The sequence below is a fragment of the Neophocaena asiaeorientalis genome, unplaced genomic scaffold (assembly GCF_003031525.2).
Source record: "Neophocaena asiaeorientalis asiaeorientalis breed wild unplaced genomic scaffold, Neophocaena_asiaeorientalis_V1.1 scaffold296, whole genome shotgun sequence".
Taxonomy (NCBI): Eukaryota; Metazoa; Chordata; class Mammalia; order Artiodactyla; family Phocoenidae; genus Neophocaena; species Neophocaena asiaeorientalis.
Window position 1 is genome coordinate 1,593,174 of NW_020175084.1, and position 25,229 is coordinate 1,618,402.

At 39.7% G+C, this 25,229-nt stretch overlaps 1 protein-coding gene across 1 annotated transcript; it reads left to right on the forward strand.

Annotated features, from left to right (window-relative positions):
- Positions 1–2,545: 2,545 nt before the first annotated feature.
- Positions 2,546–7,960, forward strand: CUNH4orf36 (chromosome unknown C4orf36 homolog). The gene is made up of 3 exons (XM_024764165.1): positions 2,546–2,610; positions 7,254–7,408; positions 7,827–7,960. Exons 1-3 carry the CDS (start codon positions 2,546–2,548, stop codon positions 7,958–7,960), a joined length of 354 nt encoding a protein of 117 aa, XP_024619933.1.
- The last annotated feature ends 17,269 nt before the right edge of the window (positions 7,961–25,229 follow it).

Below are 25,229 nucleotides of genomic sequence, written 5' to 3' on the forward strand. Positions count from 1 at the left end.
ACTTTTTAGATCCACTGAGAGAACTGTATTTTACACTGAAACTTCACATACACACAGGTATGTGTATGAGTACATATGTATAACAGAAATGAAACTTCCACAAAATGATACTTAAAAACACTTATTTGCATGTTATATTCTCATTACCCCTTCCCGTCATTCTACGTTAATCCATTAAAAATATTCAGGTGAAAATCTACTGCTTTGATTTCACAATCCATTAATGGCTTCACCATTCCTTGCGTTAAAATACCAACACCTCCTTTCACTCCTGGCTGCTCCTTTTTCATTGCTACTAGAACAGAAATGTTAAAGAGCAAGGGAGTCCTCATCTTGTTTCTGGGAGGCACAAAAGTATCCTCTACAGGTGGGTCAACACTACCAGCCAGCTCTAATTAGGCAGGAGCTAGTATCAGAAGTAGCTTGTCAGGGTGGAAAGGGTACCACGTTTAGCTTCAAAAGTTGGCCCTGTAACTCACTAGCTATATGACCTTGGGCAGTCCTTTAACCTCTCTAGTTCATTCCTCCTCTCTACAATTGGAATTAGTAATCCCTCGCCTATTTGCATAAAGTTGGTACTAGGCTCAAAATTATATAATTGGGCACTTACCCTGTAGCAGAGAATTTACAGACCCGATCTTTGAACCTCACAACAACCTCGTAAGATATAGAATATTACACTTGTTTTATAGGTGAAGAAATTAAGGCTTAGAGAACTTACGTAGGCAAGATCTAAAGTCAGCAAGTGGCAGAACTAGAATTCCAAACCAGTTCTGACTCCAAAACCGTCACACAAAAGAGGTAAACTATTAATATTTTCATTTGATGTTAAGTGGTGGCCACCTGACGTACTAAAATATAGGTTCATCCCGAATCACCACAGTGTAGTGACTTCAGAAACTAGTCCATCAGGCCACGTTTTCAGATCCTATTTCGCCCTTAACACACATGAGGTGTTTCGAGCTTTAGGGTTTAAAGCGGCCCTGACGCACCGGGGCCCGCGGGCACTAACAGCTCTTCCGCTCTTGCAGGGCACCAGTGAGACTCACGCACTGTCAGCACGTTAGAACCGGGCGCGTTTCTACAAGTGCTGCCCCCAAACCAACACCTCAGGTCGCTTCACACAACCTCCTCACACTCATAAGCGTTGTTTTTAGGGAAAGGCCTCGCTTACAGCCCTTTCTGTCGCTGTGGGCTTTAGTCCCGTCAAGCGTGAGCCAGCCCTCGGCTGTGGGACGTGGAGCCTCCGCCCCGAGGGGACCCCGCGGGGCGCGTGTCCCAGGCCCGGCGCCCAGGCCTCCTCGCGGTCGGGGCCGGCGCCACAAAGCCCTTTATTGAGGCTGGGGCTTGACGCAGGGCCGCCCGCAGCTACCGGCACGAGAAGGAAGGAGGAGCGGGACCGCGGCGTGTGCGCGGCCATGGGCGACTAGATGGGCGCGCGCTCTGCCCTCGATCCCCAGGGGACCGCGACCCTCCCGGACCCCAGAGCGTCGGTAACCGGGCGTCGGCGGACTCTCCCAGGACCCGTCTCGCGAGGCCCGGGCGGAGTGGACGCGCCCGCCGCATGTGTGGTGCGGCTGGGAGGGGGGGTGGTTTGAGGCGCGGGCGGCGAGGGCCTGCCCTCACCTTCTTTTCTCTCTCCCCTCACCTCTCCTCCCCTTCCCCCTCCTTTCCCCATCCCCTTAATTCCGCCGCTCCCGGCTCCGGGCCCTGCTGGCCGCGGGTTCCTCCAGGGGTCTCCGCGTCCGGCGAGGGGGAGACTCATCCCGAAGAAGTGTGCGCTGGAAGGGAAGTGGGAGTGGTGCTTGAAGTGGGCCACGTTTTAAGTTCAGAGGATTTATTTATTTATTTTTTTGCGGTACGCGGGCCTCTCACTGCTGTGGCCTCTGCCGTTGCGGAGCACAGGCTCCGGACGCGCAGGCTCAGCGGCCATGTCTCACGGGCCCAGCTGCTCCGCGGCATGTGGGATCTTCCCGGACCGGGCCACGAACCTGTGTTCCCTGCATCGGCAGGCAGATTCTCAACCACTGCGCCACCAGGGAAACCCCTAAGTTCAGATTTTTGAGAAAGGAAAAACCTGGGAAGGTTTGTATCCTTTAAAGGGCTCGGGCGGAGGACGGGAAGTTCCTGTGTCCGCAGAGCTATTTGTCGCTTAACATTGCCACAGTCAGACACCTTTTGGTGATGAGGTATTTGAGTCAGTTTGGTAGACTTAGGCAATGACAGTATACCGGGCCGGAATGCCGATGCTGTTCACCTGGCATCTTCTCCTTACATGGGAAGACATGATAAAGTGAGTTCGTGGAAAATAAAAGAGAACACAGTTCTACATTAGGAATTAAGTTCAGTGAACGTTGATTAGGGACGTTCTTACATTCAGAAAATATTTTTCTGAATCTTTTTTATTATTTGGATATTAAAAATATTCAAGTGAATATTTTATTTTAATATTAATTAGTTGCATTGCAATCATTTCAGACAAAGTGAACAGAATATCTGAGTCATTACATCAGACAATTAGGAAATTGGACTGTAATAATTCACCATGGCTTATGGCTTGCCAAGAAAGAACGCAGTGGAAACCATTTTGAGGTGCAATTGTTATAAAGTGTAAGTATATTTATCCTGGTAAGCGTTGACTTGGGCTGGGGAGTATCCTTGTTAAAATAAAAGTATTGGACACCCTTACGTTCCCCATGAGATACCGGACTATATGAGGCATTCTCAGGTGTCTGGGTACTGATATTTTTAAAAGGAAAATGCTTTTGTAAGGATTTATAAATTTTCTTACTTGGTTTTTACAACAAAACAACACTGTGAAATGAGGAAACTGAGGTTTGAAGAAGTGGTATGATCCAGGTCCCACAGTCATGTAGTAAGAAAGTGACAGGGTTAGAAGTCTGAGTCTTCTTTACTCCAAAGCAACATTTTCCAATGCAGACAACCACTTTAAAATCCCTCTTTAGATAGTGTAAATCTACCTAAAAACGCCTTGGTGTCAGATATATCTTAACAGAACACTTAATTAGCTGGTACAGAGAGTCAGTTTTGCATCCTGTACATTTTGTCAGGTGATGTGTGGACATCAAGAAGACCTGGGCTCAAAGCCTGGCCCTGCCACTGGCTCCCCATGCTGCCTTGAACAATTTACTTAACTTCTCTGTACCTTGGCTTCCACATCTGTGAAATGGACATATCAATACCTACATATATGGTGTGGAATACAAATGAAGTAATGTATGTAAGGTACTTGCATGTTGCCTGACATAATAGTAAACCCATAATAAACATGTGTTGCTACTACATGGTAATTTCACTCTGTTACCTTTTTAAAAATTTTTGGACTTGTTTTTTTAAACCTCTCTGCCACAATGTATGACCTATTAGCGTGGTGAGTCAATTGAATTTTACTTTTTGACAGTGTTCTAAGAAGTAAATGGAGACACCCCACGGGGTTGTAAGACCAGAGATATGGGAAAACCAGAGAGAACTCATCATTGCATTCTATTTAGATTTGTTAGTTCAGTATGTATTTAGACATTGAACTATAGATAAATACCACTGTAGTCATTATTGTAAACATAATTTTTATAACAAAGATATTCCTGTATCTGGAGAATGATTTAAAGCACTGATTCTGTGGTTTTGGCTATATAGCATTTTATGTCACGAATAATATCTGCAAAACCAGTATCTTTATCACTTTCACAGAAAGTATTTGATATTCTATTTATAAGAGCAGCTAAATTAAGAGGAATAGAATGGTAGTAGCAGTCTTTGGAGTTCACTAGCTCAGGTAGCTCCTCACCTTGGGCTTTTTTTGGTTAAGTATTTTTAGAAGATTATAAAAAAATACACTAAAAAACATTCAAACAGTATAGAAGCATTTGAAAGGAAGATAAAAATGTTACCTCTCAAAAAAAAAAAAATGTTACCTCTCACATCCGCATTGCCATCCCTGCCCTACCCACCCAATCCTGCTCAGGTAAAATGTTTTATATATTTTTTAGAATTTCTGTCTGTTACATAAGATACACACACACATATGTATATACACACACATGTTTTTACACATGGGATTATATTGCTCCCTCCGCACCTATATTGTGTGTAGCCTAGTGGTTAAGAGCACAGATTCTACAGTCTGACTTTCTGGGTTGAAATTTCAAACCCAAGCCTTGTGACCTTGAGCAAGTTGGTCTCTGTTCTTGTTTCCTAATCTGTAAAATGAGCATAACAGTAGCATCTGTCTACTTCATAGGGTTACTCTGGTAATTAAATGTGTTTATATATGTATACTGATTAAAACAGTGTCTTGCATGTAGTAGGTGCTAGGTAAGCACTAGCTGTTTTTTTTTTTCTTTCTTTCTTTTTTTTGGCTGCGCCATGTGGGTTGTGGGATCTTAGTTCCCTGACCAGGGATTGAATCCCGGCCCTTGGCAGTGAGAGAGTGGAGTCCTAACCAATCGACCGCCAGGGAATTCCCAGCATTAGCTGTTTTATTGCTCATCTTTCCAAATCAATATATAAGGATAAATCTCATTCTTTCATTACATGTATGTACTACAGTTTGTTTAACCAGGCTGCTCTTTTTTGGGGGGGGGAGGGGGGTGTAGAATTGCTTTACAGTGCTGTGTTAGTTTCATCCACACAGGGAAGTGAATCAGCCATATGCATACACACATCCCCTCCCTCTTCTATCCCCTCTCATCCCACCCAGCTAGGCCATCACAGAGCACCAAGCTATGCTATACAGCAGGTTCCCACTAGCTATCTATTTTACACATGGTAGTGTATTTATGTCAAACCTAATCTCCCAATTCATCCCACCCTCCCCTTCCCCCACTGTGTCCACAAGTCTGTTCTCTATGTCTGCCTTTCTATACCTGCCCTGCAAATAGGTTCATCTTTACCATTTTGCTAGATTCCACATATATGCATTAATATACGATATTTGTTTTTCTCTTTCTCACTTAATTCACTCTGTATGCAGACTCTAGGTCCGTCCACATCTCTACAAATGACTCAATTTCATTTCTTTTTATGGCTGAGTAATATTCCATTATATATACCTACCACCTCTTCTTTATCCATTCATCTGTCAATGGACATTTAGGTTGTTTCCATGTCCTGGCTATTGTAAATAGTGCTACAATGAACATTGGAGTACATGTGTCTTTTTGAATTATGGTTTTCTCAGGATATATGCCCAGTAGTGGGATTGCTGGGTCATATGTTAGTTCTATTTTTAGTTTTTTAAGGAACCTCCATACTGTTCTCACAGTGGCTTTTATCAATTTACATTCCCACCAACAGTGCAAAGGGTTCCCTTTTCTCCACACCCTCTCCAGCATTTGTTGTTTGTAGATTTTTTGATGTTGCCCATTCTGACCGGTGTGAGGTGATACCTCATTGTAGTTTTGATTTTCGTTTCTCTCATAATTAGTGCTGTTGAGCATCTTTTCATGTGACTCTTGGCCAGCTGTATGTCGTCTTTGGAGAAATGTCTATTTAGGTCTTCCACCCATTTTTTGATTGGGTTGTTTTTTTGATATTGAGCTGCATGAGCTGTTTGTATATTTTGGAGATTAATATTTTGTCTGTTGCTTCATTTGCAAATATTTTCTCCCATTCTGTGGGTTGTCTTTTCATCTTGTTTATGGTTTCCTTTGCTGTGCAAAAGCTTTTAAGTTTAATTAGGTCCCATTCGCTTATTTTTCTTTTTATTTTCATTACTAGGAGGTGGGTCATAAAAGATCTTGCTGTGATTTATGTCAGAGTGTTTTTCCTGTATTTTCCTCTAAGAGTTTTATAGTGTTTGGTGTTACATTGAGGTCTTTAATCCATTTTGAGTTTATTTTTGTGTATGGGGTTAGGTAGTGTTCTAATTTCATTCTTTTACATGTAGTTGTCCAGTTTTCCCAGCACCACTTATTGAAGAGGCTGTCTTGTCTCCGTTGTATATTCTTGAACCAGGCTCTTCTTGATAGATATTAAGGTTATTTTGTGGAGTTTTTTTGGGACAAACAATGCTTCAATGAGCATTCTTGTAAATACGTCTTTGTGTATTTGTTCAAGTGCATTTATAATAATTATAGACTTCAAGTCACTCCTTAAAGTTAGATGATAAAGTAAGAATTAAGTTGGAGGAGGAAAACAGATGGCATGTGTGTAATACACTCACTTCCCCTACTTGTACCAAAGCAGGTCTTTCATCTTTCCTCATGCATATGAACTCACGTTGACTGTAGATGAGAAACATAGCTGATATTTTAAAGTTCCAAATTAGGATACATAAAACAATCCATTAAAATTTCATTGTGATTATTTTTAAATATTGTAGTTTGGGGTTTCATTCCCTTTTCCAATTTTCTAAGGATTCTCTTGGTACTAGTGCTTCTATATACACCTAGGTTACATCCCAGCTCTGGTTCTCTGTTAACTTCTGAGTCTTTGTTTTCCTTTTCTACCTCCATGGTAGTTGTAAAGATTAAAGTCAGATCACACACTCAAAGCCTTAGTGTGTGCCAAGCTCTCTGCTCAACATGTGAGTATTCCCTTTGTCCCTTCCCTAATGTAATCATATTTTTGATCAACCAAAAAAGACTTGGAGCTTAGTTTTTTTTTCTTTTTTTAAAAAATTAATTAATTTTTGGCTGTGTTGGGTCTTCGTTGCTGCGCACAGGCTTTCTCTAGTTGCGGCAAGCAGAGGCTACTCTTTGCTGCGTTGCACGGGCTTCTCATTGCAGTGGCTTCTCTTTGTTGTGGAGCATGGGCTCTAGGAACATGGGCTTCAGTAGTTGTGGCTTGCAGGCTCTAGAGCGCAGACTAAGTAGTTGTGGCACTCGTGCTTAGTTGCTCCGCAACATGTGGGATCTTCCCGGACCAGGGCTCGAACCCATGTCCCCTACATTGGCAGGCGGATTCTTAACCACTGTGCCACCAGGGAAGTCCCAAGCTTACAGTTTTTAACTACATCCTCTTTAAGGACATGTAAAGATTGGATTGACTCCAAAGAGGCTGTTTTTTGAGCAAAAATATCTGTCATCATAATTTATGGTCATTTTCAGTATATCTCTACATTAGTTAATATAAGCCTCCTTTTCCTGGCTAGGTTTGCAACTCTGAAAAATCCTGAATACTCTCCTTTAAACCAAAATGTCTAGTGGAAAATAGAACTGAGAATTCAAATGTCTTCTCTATATCCTGCAGTAGATGTCTATAAATATTTATTGAATGAATTTTTCCCCTAGACAGGAACCGTGGGAACTTGTATTATTCACAAAGACCTGGTACACAAACCTAGCCAACATCAAGTTGCCTTTCTTGGAAGAAATTGCATTTGGTAGTTCTATACACCTCAAAAAATGTAAAACCATTAAGGATGGTGTGCTCCCTTCAGCAGAATGTAAGTTCTGAAGGAACTACTTTATTATACTTTTTAATTTGAATTTTATTTACTTATTTATTTTTATACAGCAGGTTCTTATTAGTTATCTATTTTATACATATTAGTGTATATATATCAATCCCAACCTCCCAGTTCATCCCATCACCACCTGCCCCCTCCCTCTGGGCTTTCCCCCCTTGGTGTCCCTATGTTTCTGTAGGAAGTGTTTCAATAAATTGTAAACTCTGTGTGTTATTTTAATTATTAGACAAATGTTTAAATCTGATCATTCACACCCATACTCCCTATCTATGTAGCCCTGTCTTGTTTAGTATTCAAGAATGTGAATTTTTCTGTGTGCTAAATATTCAGTTTTGACTAAATTATGCCTGGTGAAAAATGTCAATTGGATTGCATCATGTATTTTATTTTTCAGCCATCCAACTTGAAAGGGAGTATGAAATGAAGCGCTTGAATAACCTGAAATGTGAGAAAAATGTAGCCGAGGAAATTCGGTTTTCCCTAAGGGAAAGGCCAGTTGGTTTGAGAAGACCTCTCCCACCTAAGTGACAGTCATCTACAGTTGCATCTGTACTCTGTGCTTTCTGCATCCAAAGAGGATGAAGGACTCTGACCTTCCACTGTGTGAAGTTTGGTGCAGTCATCTGAATGCCCCCTGGTGGATAAGCCAGCTCCCGTGGGTTAGTTGACAGCTCTGAACAGATCTTCTGGGTCCCAGTCACGTATTTGTACCTTTGTATCACAAGCAACAGTACTGTAAGTAAATGAAAATGTAGCTGGCATCGAGTCATTTGTGCTATTCATTTTGATTTTTGTAAAGTTGCACTAAGGAAAGAAGAAACTCCTTGTCAGAGGCGTCCCCCCACCAAGAGACATTATTTTGAAGAATATTTTGAATTTTCGTCTTTGAGACCCCAAGGAGGTACCAAGGAAGGAGAGAGGGAAATTATTTATAAAATGATTAACTTTGAAAAATTTTGTTTGATTAAGAAAAATTGTAGGTTTCATTTTAGTAACTCTTTAGTTTCCAGTTTTCAATGAAACATCATTTACTATTCTCATGTGGTACTTTATTTTTTTAAAACATCTTTATTGGAGTATAATTGCTTTACAATGTTGTGTTAGTTTCTGCTGTACAACAAAGTGAATCAGCTATATGTATACATATATCCCCATATCCCCTCCCTCTTGAGCCTCCCTCCCACCCTCCCGATCCCACCCCTCTAGGTGGTCACAAAGCACTGAGCTGATCTCCCTGTGCTATGCAGCTGCTTCCCACTAGCTGTGTATATATGTCAATGCTACTCTCTCATTATGTCCTAGCTTCTCCTCCACCCTCTGTGTCCTCAGGTCTGTTTTCAACTCATGTGGTACTTTAAAGTGGCAAGTAGAACTTACTTCATTTTTGTTCTTCTAAAAAACCATCTTTTTTCCTTTTGCCTAATTTCATATTGTCTTTCTGGGATACCCTCTGGAGCATGTGGAACACACATACATATGTGAAAATGATATGAAAATACAAAGACAACATCTGTGAGGAAAACTCTTATTTGTACAGAGTGGTTGGAGAATGGGGAATTAACTGGAAAGAACTGGATTTGCATGAACAAATTTTCCTAGAATTCGAATCCAGTAAAGCACGCTTGGATGTGAAAGTTATATTTAAGCACAATTTAGTGTTAGATGACCCAGTAGGCATTTTATGATCTTCTGGTATTTTAACCTCATTATGAAAGGCATTATGGCATAGTATTTAAGAGTACATACTTTAGACCTGGCTGCCTTCTTCAGATCCCAGCTTGGCTACTGCTAGTGGTGTGACCTGGGGTGAGTTACCTTACATCCTGAGCTTCAGTTATCTTACATCATGTAAGATAAGGGTAATACTGGTACTACTTCATAGAATTGTCATGATTAAATGAAAACTGCCTGGTACACAGTGAGAATTACTCTAGTGTTAGCTATTAGTGCGATCAACATTTCCTTTGTACTGCTGTAATCTTAGTATCGAAGATGTGTGACATTGGGCTGACTCTGTTGACCTTTGTGGAGACCAGAAATCTTGAATTTTCAAAAATTTGGTTTTATGCTTGTCAATGTATATGTACTTGCCAGACCGTATGACCTGATTTTTTAAAATTTAATTTTTATTTTATATTGGAGTATAGTTGATTTACAATGTTGTGTTAGTTTTAGGTGTACAGCAAAGTGATTCAGTTATACATCTACATAGATCCATTTTTTTTCGGATTCTTTTCCCATGTAGGTTATTACAGAGTACTGAATAGAGTTCCCTGTGCTATATAGTAGGTTCTTATTAGTTATATATTTTATATATAGTAGTGTATATATGTCAATCCCAAACTCCCAATTTATCTCTCCCTCCCTTCCCCCTTGGTAACCATAAGTTTGTTTCTATATCTGTGACTCCATTTCTGTTTTGTAAATAGGTTCAGTCGTACCATTTTTTTAGATTCCACATATAAGCGACATCATAGGATAATTGTCTTTCTCTGTCTGACTTCACTTAGTGTGATAATCTCTAGGTCCATCCATGTTGTTGCAAGTGGCATTATTTCATTCCAGCCTGACATTTTAGTTCAAAATCTGGCCACTGTACCTATGGCATATCCTGATCTTTCTGTTTATAAACGACAATCTATGATAATCAGCTTGTCACTTATGTCTTTCTCTTAAAAGAAGCATGGAAAATTTGTGTGAAAAAAGCCACTGTGTAACTCAGAAGCATATGTATTGGTTTATGTCTGCTCTTAGGAGCCACCAGGGGACCTTAAGCATCTTACTCCTCACCTCAGAGCCTTACACCCCTAGTTAGAAACATTAATTGGGGGTATGAGTTACATGCTTCCATACTTCTTCAGAGCCGTTGTGAAAATGGATAAATATGTATCTGTTTGCAAAAAGCTTTCCGGAATTAAACATTTTAATATTCCTTAGGAAAAGGTGGGATTTGAGAAAACTTCAGTTTCCCATCATTCTCTTGGGAGAAAAATCTCTGCTTGCAGCTTTAAGATTCTTCTAATTGTGTTTTTAGGTATATATTTCTGAGCCTGCTTTAAACTGTACGTATTTAAGTAAAATTACATCACAAAATATATGTAATATGTGTATGTACATCTCTCTCCTGAAATGACATAAGAAGAGGAACAGTTTCTTACTTATGTTTGTACTCTGGTGCCTTATCTTGATGCCTAACTCATGTAGCCCCTTAATAAACATTTATTGATCATTGATTGAAAATTTCCATATGGTCAAAGTTTCATAATAGAAAGTACTTCATAGTTGTATTTACTTTTTTTAGTAGGATAATTTTTATGGAGAGGTAGCCATGGTGTCATTGAATATGGGCTCAAACAGTTCAAGACAAAGATAAGAATGAACAAATATACAATTTTACATAAAATGTGTTAAAGTTATAAAAATTTGTTTTAAACTGTAACAATTTTATTTGCATACTAAAATTTTGCTCCTTTACATCTCTGACCCCTTCCACTTTGTTATTGATGTCACAAGTTACATATTTTTATATTGTATACCCATTCGTATAGATTTATAGTTACTTTTTATGCTTTGTCTTTTAAATTCTTTACCAGCATTCAAAGAGCACCACCATTACAGTATCACAGTATTTTGTGTTTGTCTATATATTTACTTTCACCAGTGACATTTATACTTTCAGATGCTTTCATGTTACTATCTAGTGTCATTTTGTTTCAACTTGAAGGACTCCCTCTAGCATTTCTTGTAGGGCAGGTCTAGTGGTGATGGACTCCCTTAATTCTGTTTATCTGGGAAAGTCTTAATTTCTCCTTAATTTTTTTCTTTTTTTTGTGGTACGCGGGCCTCTCACTGTTGTGGCCTCTCCCGTTGCGGAGCATAGGCTCAGGACGCGCAGGCTCATGGGCCTAGCCACTCCACGGCATGTGGTATCTTCCCGAACCAGGGCATGAACCGATGTTCCCTGCATCGGCAGGCGGACTCTCAACCACTGCGCCACCAGGGAAGCCCTGTCCTTAATTTTTTTTTTTTTTTCGCGGTACCTGGGCCTCTCACTGTTGTGGCCTCTCGCGTTGCGGAGCATAGGCTCAGGACGCGCAGGCTCAGGGGCCTAGCCACTCCACGGCATGCGGTATCTTCCCGAACCAGGGCATGAACCGATGTTCCCTGCATCGGCAGGCGGACTCTCAACCACTGCACCACCAGGGAAGCCCCCTCTCCTTAATTTTTGAAGGTCAGTTTTGCCAGATATAGAATTCCCAGCTGGTAGTTTTTTTCTTTTCAGCACTTTGAATATATTATCCCATTCCCTTCTGGCCTGCAAGGTTTCTGCTGAGAAATCTGCTAATAATTTAACAGGAGCTCCTTTATACATGATGAGTTGCTTTTCTCTCACTACTTTCAAGATTCTCTCTTTGTGACTTTTAACAGTTTTTTTTTATAATGCATCTCAATGAAAATCTCTTTGGTTGAGCCTAGATGGAGTTTTTTGAGCTTTTTGAAGTTGAATATCCATTTTCTTTCTCAAAGTTGGGAAGTTTTTGGTCATTATTTCTTCAAGTAGGCTTTCTTCTTCTGGGACTCCCACAATGTATATCAAGTTGGTCTTCCTGGTACCCCACAAAGTCTCTTAGACTCTCTTCACTTTTCTTCATTCTTTTTTCTTTTTACTCCTCTGACTCAGTAATTTCAAATGATCTTTCTTCAAATTCAGTGATTCTTTCTTATGCTTGATCAACTCTGTTGTTGAACCTCTCTAGTGAATTTTTCAGCTCAGTTATTGTATTCTTCAACTCCAGCATTTGTTTTCTTTCTTTTTGTGTAGTTTTTCTTTGTTGATATTCTCATTTTGTTCATGCATCACTTTCCTAATTTGGTTTAGTTCTCTATCTGTGTTCTCTTTTTAGCTCACTGAACATCTTTTTTTTTTTTTTTTGTGGTACGTGGGCCTCTCACTGCTGTGGTCCCTCCCGCCACAGAGCACAGGCTCCAGACGTGCAGGCTCAGCAGCCATGGCTCATGGGCCCGGCCACTCCGTGGCATGTGGGATCTTCCTGGACCGGGGAACAAACCCGTGTCCCCTGCATCGGCAGGCGGACTCTCAACCACTGCACCACCAGGGAAGCCCAAAATCTGCAATTTTTTTAGGATCAGTTTGAGATTTATTTTGTTTATTTGAATGGGCCATGTTTACTTGTGTCTTTGTAGGCTTTGCGATCTTTGGTGAGATTTTGGCATTTGAAAAGCCAGTCTTTACAGACTGACTTTGTATGGGGGAAGAACTTCAACATATGGGGGAAGAACTTTAACAATCAGCCTGGCTAGAGATTTTGTGGACCTCTCAAACCTTTCTGGAGATACATCTTCTCTGGGTTTGTGTGTATAATTTCCAGGTAAAAGAGGTTTGTCCACTTCCTCACTGGAGCCTGTAATCTCTTGCTCCCACTGTTGTCTGTCTGTGATAGTACACTGTCTCTGGTGCTGTAGCAAACTGCAGTGCTTGTGTTCATTCTCTATGGCCCCCAACATGGTATCCAAACTGCTGTCCTCATCAGTGTTCTGAGTCAGGTGAGACAGAATCCCTTGAGGAGCCCCTGAAAAGAACACTGGATACACAGTTACTCTTCTCTTTCCTTCCTGAGGGAGAAGCTGGGAGTTGGGATTTTTCTTTTGATCATCCTATACTGTGCCAGGGAGAGGGAGTGGCTAGGGTGGGTAAATGTCATGAGTTCTCCTACTTGCTTTGATGCATCTCTTCTTGGCTTTGTGTTCACCTGAGGTGGTACAACATCTTAACTGGTTTCTGGAGTTCCCATGAGGGCAGTTTGGTCTGTCTATTGTTAAGTCAGTGTCTTCTGAGGGATCAAGAGCCTAGGGCTTCCTATTCTATGATTTTGCTGACATCACTCTACAAATATGCGATTTCTGTTATGTTGATAGTACACCGGGATTTTAGGGTTATGTATAAGGATGAGGTTGCAAACCCATGCATCCCAATATCAAGTAGGTAACATAAATGAACAAAATGGGCCAGTGAAGCCATAAAGGGAATCCAGAGACAGGAGAAGTGGAGAGCATGCATCTCCTTCAAAGGGGCAGCAGCTTCTTAGCTCTTGCCTATTGATGCCATTCTAGAATGGCACCAGGGGGAAAATCTTCCAATTCAATTTTCCCCAGAGGGTAAATCTTCCAATTTTTCAAGAGAAAATGGAAATAAAGATGAAGAAGAGCACAACTTGTTATTGTGGAAAATTTCAAACATACCTAAGTAGTAAGAGTAAGAAAATGAACTTCCATGTTTCCATCATCCAGCAGCACTTATCAGCTCATGGCCAATTTTATTTCACTTATGCTCTCTCACTTTCCACACCATCCCAAGCCCCCATAACTGGGTTATTTTGAAGTAATTTCTAGATATCATATCAGTTCATCTGTAATTACAGAAATGCAGATTTTATAAATGTGAACATTTCCAATTTTATAAAGGATAGACCAATCAAAGCATACATAAGGGGGCCATAATCCACCTGTAGGTCCAGTTTGGTTTCTCATTAGGGAGTTGTATCTGGTGGTTGGTGCTTTAAAATATTTAGAAGCTATTGTCTGAATTAAAATATTTAGAAGCTATTGTCTGAATTATCTTGAGATACTTTCTTCTATCTGTGACATGATGGCTCAAATGGAGATTGTTGCTCTTAAGAGTTTTTATGTGGGTGACCCATTTGACTTGGTGATCCTCAGACCTGGGAAAAGTTGTCAGAAGCTTAGGGTCTGTATGCAGCCTTGGTTGTATAACTTTGAGGAGGTGGAACTTCCACATTCCTAGTTCAAGTTTGCCTTTATAAAATTCAGATGTGCTTTGTGTAAGATGTTTATCTGCTGAGACTTCCCTGGCAGTCCAGCCGTTAAGACTCTGTGCTTCCACTGCAGGGGGTGTGGGTTTTGATCCCTGGTTGGGGAACTAAGATCCCACAAGCTGTGAGGTACACGGCCAAAAAAGTTAAAAAAAAAAAAAAAAAGATGCTTATCTGCCAACCAGAACCACTCCCAAAGTTTCTTGGCTGAAAGTCTGGGAGTTGGGACTTTCACTCTGTTACACAATTCTACCTCTTCTTTCCACATCTGTCCCTTCCAATTGTTCTTTCTCCCATTTGACTAGTTTTTTTTTTTCCTCCACCTACGTTTTAATCATTAATATGGCAGCCAGGTTGTTAACTGCTTAAAATGTGGAAAATACCATTTTATGATTGTACAACCAAAGATCAGTCTTCAGCAAAAATTCAGTGTGTTTCTATTTCTTTAGAAATCAAAACCAATTTGCTGTTTTCTTTAAAAAAAATTTAATCACATCCAGCTGCATCAACATATATTTTGGACAGTAGTGGAATTAATTTTGTGTTTATTTTTGTAGTTCACATCCCACCAAGTAGCTTATACTCTTCCCTTTTAGGGTCATTGTCACTAATCCTCCAACAGTTTCCTTGAGAACTGTAAATATCTTCTTATTTAAAGTCCAGAAATATATTGTACAATGTGTCTAACGCTGTTGTATTAGTAAGTTTTAATTTCTTAAAAATCAGGTATGTAAGACAGTGGTAGAAACAAAACTCTAGGTTTTAGTTAACAGGTCTGAGTTCTAGTCCCCTCCCTCCTTTCCCCGATTCATTATGTATCCTTGAGAAAATTTCTTAATTTCAATGGAACCCAGTTCATTTCTCTTTAAAAAAATTATCAGTTTTAAATGTATTTTAAAGGGTAAAATAAAGATTTGTTTTCAAAAGCAGTAGTTCTGTGTATCCCCAACACTCATTTCCATTTCTCAGAGGCAACTAATTTTACCTGTTTCACCTATTTTGTTTTTTACCTCCATGTCTCTAAATAACACTTTTATTTTGCTACTTCTTGGTTTTTTTCCTTTTTAGGCATAATTATGACTTTTTGGGCATAATCTATTGACTTCCCAATGTTGAAGATAGCATTTTGTTTCTTTTCTTTCCTCCATCCTCACCACACATACATAACATTTCCATCTCCCTCTAAATAGAGATGATAATTTTGCTTAGATCTATCTATCTATATAGATATATATACAAAGATATATAGATCAAAGCAAAATTATTATATATATATATATATATATATATGGCCGTGGCATGCAGCATGCAGGATCTTAGTTCCCCAACCAGGGATAAAACCTGTGCCCCCTGCATTGGGGGCACGGAGTCTTAAACACTGGACCGCCAGGGAAGTCCCCTAGCTCAATATTAAGTGTTGACATTATTATGTGTAAACTCTTCACAGCTGAACCATGTAGTAAACTATGATTATTTTTCCATTCCTGCCACTTATATATGTGTATGTGTGCAGTATTTAGTAATCAAATTAGTAATTAGTTTTCAATGTATTTATTGCTAAATCAACCCCAAGCTCTTTGCCAGTTGTCAGTGTTCTCAAAACATTTCTATATATTCTATCATTTCATCTTCCTAGGAAGTCCTCTGAGAAGGACTTGCTCTAACCTGAACTGTTTATTTCTTCACTCAGAACTAGCTGTCCTGTGATTTCTACATTACCATCTTGGGAATTCACTTCATACTCTGTAGTGTAGGTACTTCTGTTTCTTGTATGTCTAATCACCCTCTTTCTTGCTTTATTCATTTATCATAGTAGAGCATATCCTCCAATAGTTACCTGAGAAAGGGTATATGTGAGGAAAATTTTTTGAGGTCTTATTGTCCAAAGTCTTTATTTTACTCTCAGACTTCATTGATAGATTGGCTGGGTATGGAATTCTAGGTTGAACATATGTTCCTCTAACATTTTGAAGGCCTTGTTTATTCTTTTTAGTTTTTTGTATTGTTAGTGAACATTCCTAAAGCCATTTTTACTCTGGATCCTTTCCTTGAGACCTGCTTTTTTTTTTTTTCCCCTCTCTGGAAACTATGGCATACTCTGAGAGTAAAATAAATGTGGTAGCTGAAATGAGAACCTTATAAATGTTAGAAGATAAAACAGAGTTTCTCTCAGAAATTCATGTACCTCAGTTCTGGGAAATTACTTTAAATTATTTCATGGATCTTTCCATCTTTTCATTTTCTATATACTTTTTAGATTACTGTTATTCATATACTATACCTTCTGTACTGGCCTTCTAATTTTTAAATCTTTTTTCTCCTGTTTTTTATCCCTTTGTCTTTTGCTCCAATTTCTGAGAGAAACTCTGGTTTATCTTCTAACCATTATAAGGTTCTCATTTCTGCTATCATATTTTTTTCCCTCTGAAGGCTTGCCTGTCTCCTTTTAAAAAAGTAACCTGGGGCCTTCCCTGGTGGCGCAGTGGTTGAGAGTCCACCTGCTGATGCAGGGGACATGGGTTCGTGCCCCGGTCCAGGAAGATCCCACATGCCGCGGAGCGGCTGGGCCCGTGAGCCATGGCCACTGAGCCTGCACGTCTGGAGCCTGTGCTCCACAGCGGGAGAGGCCACAACAGTGAGAGGCCCACGTACCGCAAAAAAATAAAAATAAAAAAGTAACCTGTTTTATTCATAATGGCTTATCTTCTCTTATCTCTCTGAGAACACAAAATAGATTTTTTCTCCCAGCATTCTACACATTTCCTCAACACTGTTTTTGTTTGTTTACTTTTATTTCTATCTTTTTATGTTAAAGGCTCTCACAGTAATCCAGGCGTGATGAACAGCATAACTTAAGGAAATAACGGTGGGATAGATAATACAGGTCTGGCTCAGGAGTCATGGAAGAAGTAGAAACCATAGGATAATGTCATCGATTGGATGTGTCTGAGTGAAAGAATATGAGAATTTAGGATGTGATTCCAGATTGTGAGCTTGGGAAAGGAAGAATTGTCTTGGGTGTGTAGGAGATACATTTAGTCTTAGATATGTTGGTGTCTGAAGTTCTTGGGAGACATTTGAGTGGAGATTGCCAGTAGTAGTGGGCTTTACAGGTGTGCTGCTCAGGAAGGAGATTGTGTAGAGATGAAAGGTGAAACCATAGATATCTTTAAGCTCATCCACGGGGCGTACGTAGAACAAAAGAGGAGAGGTAGTGAACATTCTGAAACTTTGGTTGGCAGTGCAGAAGAGGCAGAACTTTAGGGGAAAAAATGGACTAGATACCTAAATCCTAAATGAATTGCATACTACATTTTATTTTTAATGAAAAATATTCTGGCATAGAAATTTAATAGTAAATAATTGAAATTTTTGGAGAGAATCTTTATTTTTTTTCAGTTGATGAAGGTTCCTCAATGAAATTTCTTCAGTGAAAACATTTAATCAGGGTCAGAGGAGGAAGACAGAAGGCAGGAGAGGAAAGAGAAAAAAAAATTTAATAAGAACTTAGATGCAAAAATTATTTTAGGTGCTCTATTCATACCCTGTAGTCCTCACAACAGCCCTGCAAGGAAGAAAGGGCAAGAACAGAGCAGAGCAGAGTTCTAGCATCAGGGGAAGAAAGTCTAGGGACAGAACTGGGTCAGGGTTTTGACGAAGCAGATCTTATGCCGACAGTTGACAGGGCAGCAAATATGGAGGAGGAAACAAAGGCTTCTCCTTTCTCTCACAGTCTCTAAGTATCTTAGTCTCTAAGTACGTCTTGTTTTCACTCAGTTTCTCTAACGTCTTTTCATCAGAGTCTTAAGAACAATTATCTTCTTTTCTGTTCCAATAAACGGCACCATTTCCATTCCTTTGTGTAGTTCAGAAGCCTAGGAATCATCTGTGACTCCTCTGTGTTCCTCATCTCCTCTTCCCTCCCAGTCCAATGCATCAGCAACTCTTGTTGGCTCTACCTTCAGAATATGTTCCAAATGTACTACTTCTTTCTCCACCTCTATCACCCTTGTCTGAAACTCCATTGTCTCTTGTTTGGAATATGGAGAAAGCTGCTTAACTGACCTCGTTGCTTCCATTCTTGCCTTCCTACTGTAGTCTATACTCAGCTGCCATAGCAATCTTTAAAAAATGGCAACCGTGTCGGGCTTCCCTGGTGGTGCAGTGGTTGAGAGTCCGCCTGCCAATGCAGGGGACACGGGTTCGTGCCCTGGTCCGGGAAGATCCCACATGCCGTGGAGCGGCTGGGCCCGTGAGCCCTGACCGCTGAGCCTGCGCGTCCGGAGCCTGTGCTCCGCAACGGGAGAGGCCACAACAGTGAGAGGCCCAAGTACCGAAAAAAAAAGGCAACCGTGTCATTGCCAAAAAGATCATGTCCCTCCCCTGAGTAACATCCTTTCCCATGGCCCATGAGGCTCTATATTATCTGACACTTGCCTTCCTCTTTGACCTCATTTCTCCCACTCATCATCCAGCCCTACTGGGTGCAAGCACATTAACCTACTTCTTGTTCTCTGACATATCAGACTTGTTTCTGCCTTGGAACCTTTGACCTTACTGTTTACTTTTCCCCAAATTCTCTTCCCTCAGATTTTCATAGTGATGTCTCCTAGTTTTTTAGGACTTAGCTCAAATGACATCTCCTGAGGGAGGCCTCCTGTGACCACCCTAGATAAATTGGCCTTTCCTTTTACTCATTTACAATGATAGCGTTCTGCTTTAATTCCTTTATAGCACTCAGTATCTGCAATTATTTATTTGCTTACTTATTTATTTGCCTATATTATTTCTCTGTGGTGGCTCTACTGTCTATAATAGTATCTACCCATAGTAGCCACTCTATCAATATTTGTTGAGTGAATGAATGTATTACCTTAAAAATTGTTGAGAAGGTACCATTTCTTTTTTTTTTTTGCCACGCCCCGAATGTGGGATCCTAGTTCCCTGACCAGGGATAGAACCCATGCCCCCTGCATTTGAAGCGTGTACTCTTAACCACTGGACTCAGGGAAGTCCCAAGGTACCACTTTTTAAAATCAGTGTTTCTAATGCTTTAAACAAAATTTTTTTAATTAAAAATTTAAATCGAAGTATAACATACATGAAGTGCACAAATCTTAAGTGATAGATTTTTTAAAAATAAATTTATTTATTTATTATTTTTGGCTGTGTTGGGTCTTCATTGCTGTGTGTGGGCTTTCTCTAGTTGCAGCGAGCTGATGGTACTCTGTTGTAGTGCGCGGGTTTCTCATTGCGGTGGCTTCTCTTGTTGTGGAGCGCAGACTGTAGGTGCGTGGGCTTCAGTAGTTGTGGCACATGGGCTCAGTAGTTGTGGTGCATGGGCTTAGTTGCTCCATGGCATGTGGGATCTTCCCGGACCAGGGCTGGAACCCGTGTTCCCTGCGTTGGCAGGCATATTCTTAAACACTGTGCCACCAGGGAAGCCCTAGATTTTTACATATGTGTACACTCATGTAACCACCATCCAGATCAAGATATAGAACATTCCCAGCACCTAGCAGTCTCCCTCATGCCCCCTCCCAGTTAATACTTTTTTTCCTTCTGAAAATTTAATTTTTTTGTTTTGTGAAAGACTTCAGTGCTGTTGTGTTTTCTAATGTGGTTTTGATATTTTGTGGCGGCTTGAAGTAGGATCTGTTTCCTGACTGGGAATCAAATCCAGGCCTCGGTGGTAAGAGTGCTGAATCCTAGCCACTAGACGAACAGGGACTAGTATAGTTTAACCTGTTTTTGAACTTTATATAAGTGGAGTCATACAGCATGTACTCTTTAGTGTCTTTTTAATTTTGCTCAACAATCGTGTCTGTGAGATGGTTCCACATTGTTGCATGAAGCTGCAATTTGTTCATTTTCACTACTGTGTAGTATTCCATTGTACATCTAGTACAATTTCTTTTTTTTTTTTTTTTGCGGTACGCAGTCCTCTCACTGCTGTGGCCTCTCCGTTGCGGAGCACAGGCTCCGGACGCGCAGGCTCAGCGGCCATGGCTCACGGGCCCAGCCACTCCATGGCATGTGGGATCTTCCCGGACCGGGGCACGAACCCGCGTCCCCTGCATTGGCAGGCGGACTCTTAACCGCTGCGCCACCAGGGAAGCCCCAATTTCTTTTTTTAATTGAAGTATAGTTGACTTACAATGTTGTGTTAGTTTCAGGTGTACAGCAAAGTGACTCAGTTATATATTTTTTTTTCAGATTATTTTCCATTATAGATTATTAAAGATATTGAATATAGTTCCCTCTGCTATACTGTAGGTCTTCGTTGTTTATCTGCTTTATATACAGTAGTGTATATCTGTTAATCCCAAACCCTAATTTATCCCTCCCCTCCTTTCCCCTTTGGTAACCATAAATTTGTTTTCTATGTCTGTGAGTCTGTTTCTGCTTTGTAAATAAGGTCATTTGTAATATTATTTAGATTCCACATATATGTGATATCATATAATATTTGTCTTTGACTTACTTCACTTAATATCATAATCCCTAGGTCCATCCATGTTGCTGCAAATGGCAGTATTTCATTCTTTTTTATGGCTGAGTAATATTCAATGTATATATATACCACATGTTCTTTGTCCATTCTTCTGTTGCTTTCATTTCTTGGCTATTGTAAATAGTGCTGCTATGAACATTGAGGTGCATGTATCTTTTCAAATTAGTGTTTTCATCTTTTCTGGATATATGGCCAGGAGTGGGATTGCTGGATCATATGGTAACTCTTATTTCTAGTTTTTAAAGGAACCTCCATACTGTTTTCCATAGTGGCTGTACCAATTTACATTCCTACCAACAGTGTAGGAGTGTTCCCTCTTCTCCACACCCTCTCCAGCTTTTGTTATTTGTTGACTTTTTAATGATGGCCTTTGTGACTACAGTGATGGTGATACCTCACTGTAGTTTTGATTTGCATTTCTTTAATAATTAATGATGTTGAGCATCTTTTCATGTGCCTGTTGGCCATCTGTATGTCTTCTTTGGAGAAATGTCTGTTTCGGTCTCTGCCCATTTTTTTGATTGGGTTGTTTGGGTTTTTTTGTTTTGTTTTGTTTTTGACATTCAGCTGTATGAGCTGTTTGTATATTTTGGAAGTTAATCCATTGTTGGTCACACTGTTGCAAATTTTTTCTCCCAATCCATAGGTTGTCTTTTTGTTTTGTTTATGGTTTCCTTTGCTGTGCAAAAGCTTATAAGTTGGATTAGGTCCCATTTGTTTATTTTTTCTTTTATTTCTTTTGCTTTGGGAGACTGATCTAAGAAAATACTGCTATGATTTATGTCAGAGAATGTTTTGCCTATGTTCTCTTCTAGGAGTTTTATAGAGTCATGTCTTATATTTAAGTCTTTAAGCCATTTCAATTTTATTTTTGGGTATGGTGTGAGGGAGTGTTCTCTCATTGATTTCATGTGGCTATCCAGCTTTCCAAACACCACTTGCTGAAGAGACTGTCTTTTTTCCATTGTATATTCTTGCTTCCTTTGTCAAAGATTAGTTAACCATAGGTGTGTGGGTTTATTTCTGGGCTCTCTATTCTGTTCCATTGATCTATATGTTTGTCATTATGCCAATACCATGCTTTTTTTATTACTTTAGCTTTGTAGTATTGTCTGAAGTCTGGGAGGGTTATGCCTTCAGTGTTTTTTCTTTTTCCTCAGGATTGCTTTGGCAATTCCGGGTCTTTTGTTGTTCCATATAAATTTTACGATTATTTGTTCTAGTTGTGAAAAATGTCATGGGTAATTTGATAGGGATTGCATTAAATCTGTATCTTGCTTTGGATAGTATGGCCATTTTAACAATGTTAATTCTTCCAATCCAAGAGCATGAGATATCTTTCCATTTCTCTGAATCATCTTTAGTTTCACTTATCAGTGTTTTATAATTCTCAGCATATAATTCTTTCAACTCCTTGGTTACATTTATTCTTACGGGTTTTTTTTTGTGTGTGATTTTTAAATAGGATTTTTAAAACTTTCTCTTTCTGATATTTCATTGTTAGTGTAAAGAAATGCAACAGATTTTTGTATATTAATTTTGTATCCTGCTACCTTTCTGAATTCATTTATCGGTTCTAATAATTTTTGTGTGGAGTCATTAGGGTTTTCTAAATAGAGTATCATGTCATCTGCATATAATGACAATTCTACCTCTTCTCTTCCAACTCAGATACCTTTTATTTCTTTTTCTTATCTGATAACTGTGACTAGGACTTCCAATGTTATGTTGAATAGAAGTGGTGAGAGTGGGCATCCTTGTCTTGTTCCAGAATTTAGTGGGAAGGCTTTCAGCTTTTCACCATTGAGTATTATGTTGGCTGTGGGTTTGTCATAAATGATTTTTTATTTTGTTGAGATATGTTCCTGCTGTACCCACTTTTGTGAGAGTTTTTATTATGAATGGATTTTGAATTTTTTCAAAAGTTTTTTCTACATCTATTGAGATGATCATGTAGTTTTTGTCTTTTCTTTTGTTGATGTGGTATATCACATTGATTGATTTGCATATTTTGAACCATCCTTGTGACCCTGGAATGAATCCAACTTGATCATGGCATATGATTCTTTTTATGTGTGGTTGGATTCTGCTTGCTAATTTTTCTATTTTTTAACATCTTTATTGGAGTATAATTCTTTACAATGGTGTGTTAGTTTCTGCTTTATAACAAAGTGAATCAGCTATACATATACATATATCCCCATTCTCTTCCCTCTTGCGTCTCCCTCCCTCCCACCCTCCCTATGCTGCCCCTCTAGGTGGTCACAAGGCACTGAGCTGATCTCCCTGTGCTATGCGGCTGCTTCCCACTAGCTATCGGTTTTACATTTGGTAGTGTATATATGTACATGCCACTCTCTCACTTTGTCCCAGCTTACCCTTCCCCCTCCCCATGTCCTCATGTTTACTAATATTTTGTTGAGGATTTTTGCATTGATATTCGTCAAAGATATTGGCGTGTACTTTTCTTTTTTGGTAGTGTCTTTGTCTGGTTTTAGTATTAGGGTGATGATAGCTTCATAAAATGACTTTGGGAGTGCTCCCTCCTCTTCAATCTTTTGGAAGAGTTTGAGAAGGATAGGTGTAAGTTCTTCTCTGTATGTTTGGTAGAATTTGCCTGTGAAGCCATCTGGTCCTGGGCTTTTGTTTGTAGGGAGTTTTTAAATTACAGATTCTATATCACTTCTAATGATTGGTGTGTTCAGATTATCTATTTCTTCTTGATTCAATTTTGGTGGGCTGTATGTTTCTAGAAACCTGTCCATTTCTTCTTGGTTGTCCATTTTGTTGGCATATAACTGTTCATAGTATTTTCTTATGATTTTTTATATTTCTGTGGTATTGATTGTTATTTCTCACCTTTTATTTCTTATTTTATTTGTTTGGGTCCTCTCTCTTTTCTTCTTGGTGAGCCTGGCCAGAGGTTTTTTGATTTAAAAAAAACACATTTTTTTTTTACTGAAGTATAGCTGATTGAAAACGTGCCACTTTTGAAGAGTGATTAGGGGATTTGATTCCTGCTGTTTCTTCCCTATATATGCTTTGACACACATTTTTTCCCCCAGTTTTATTGGAGTGTCTTTGGCTATACCATAAACTGCACATATTTAAAGTACAATTTGATGAGCTTTGACACCTGTAGGATCATCATAACAATTAAGATAATGAACATATCCATCCCCTCAAGAGTTTTCTTGTACCCTTCTTAATTCATCCTTTCTCATTGCTCTTCTCGCATCCCCCGCCTCCCCCAGGGAACCACTGATCTAGCTGCTTCCTGGTACTATAGATTGATATGTAATTTTGAAAATTTTATATAAATGCAAAAATACAATATATACTTTTTTTTTAGTCTGGCTTCTTTTGCTCAGCCTAATTATTTTAAGAGTTATCCATGTTGTTGCGTATATGTTCCTTTTTATTGCTGAGTGGTATTCTATTGTATGAATGTACCACTTTGTTTATCCATGAACTCATTGATAAACATGTGCGTTGTTTCCAGTTGAGTGCTTACAAATGAAGCTGCTCTGAGCATTGTATGGACATATGTTTTAATTTCTCTTGGGTGGATACTTCAAGGAGAGGAATGGCTAGGTTGTATATTAGGTGTATGTTTAACTGGCCTATTTTCAAATCCTTATTTTAGTTTTGAAGGAATCGGGGGCTAGATGAAGGATATGTAACTTCCCCAAGATGACACAGCTTTTCAAGGAGTGGAACTGAGATGCGATTTTAGATCTGTGTGAATTCAAAGTACAACCTTTTCCAGAAACCTGTGCTGTTAAGCCATCTGCTTGGTCCAGTTTGGCCTGGCTGCCTGTATGACCTATCGAGAAAGCTCATATCAGAGAATATGGCTGGTATGGGGCAAGTAGGAATTTGGAATGAGACAGATTTCCTCATTTCATTACTGGCAGCCCTGGGCCACAGCAGGCCTTCTGGGCAGCAGGGTGATTTCCAATAAGTGTACTGTGTGCCGAGTTAAGAACATATGGTTTCTCTAGGATGTTAGCTTCCAAGGAGAAGAAAGAGTGAAGAAATTGGGCCACATGTGCCCACTTTTTCCCTCCAAACTTATCAGTTAGCTCCTCTTCCCTTGGGGTGGAGTGAATAAGGGGGCAGAAGGAAACACCCAGAATAGAAAAGTGTTCCTTGTCAGCACCTTTATGTGTGATAACATACAAGACAGATAAGATCTTCTTGAGACAGAGTAGGAAAAAAGATGGTCTGAGTCAAGGTGAAATTTAGAAGGTAAGATTGAAGCACATTTCTTTGCCTTCCCTCATTTGGCTCACTCTAGACCCCGTGACTTTTGTTCTGTATATTTGGACAGTTCCCAGGTGGTCTTCTGTATGAAGAACATATTGAGACCATTCTTAAATCCTTTGTGACTTTTAGGAGCGCCACTTCCAGGCGATCTGGCAAGACCCAC

Bases quoted from the DNA above. Each gene is read 5' to 3' on its own strand.
- CUNH4orf36 (XM_024764165.1), top strand. From the start codon at position 2,546: ATGGCTTATGGCTTGCCAAGAAAGAACGCAGTGGAAACCATTTTGAGG. The intron at 2,611-7,253 runs GTAAGTATATTT...TTTTTCCCCTAG, and splicing joins AGGTGCAATTGTTATAAAGT to ACAGGAACCGTGGGAACTTG. The intron at 7,409-7,826 runs GTAAGTTCTGAA...TTTATTTTTCAG, and splicing joins TGTGCTCCCTTCAGCAGAAT to CCATCCAACTTGAAAGGGAG.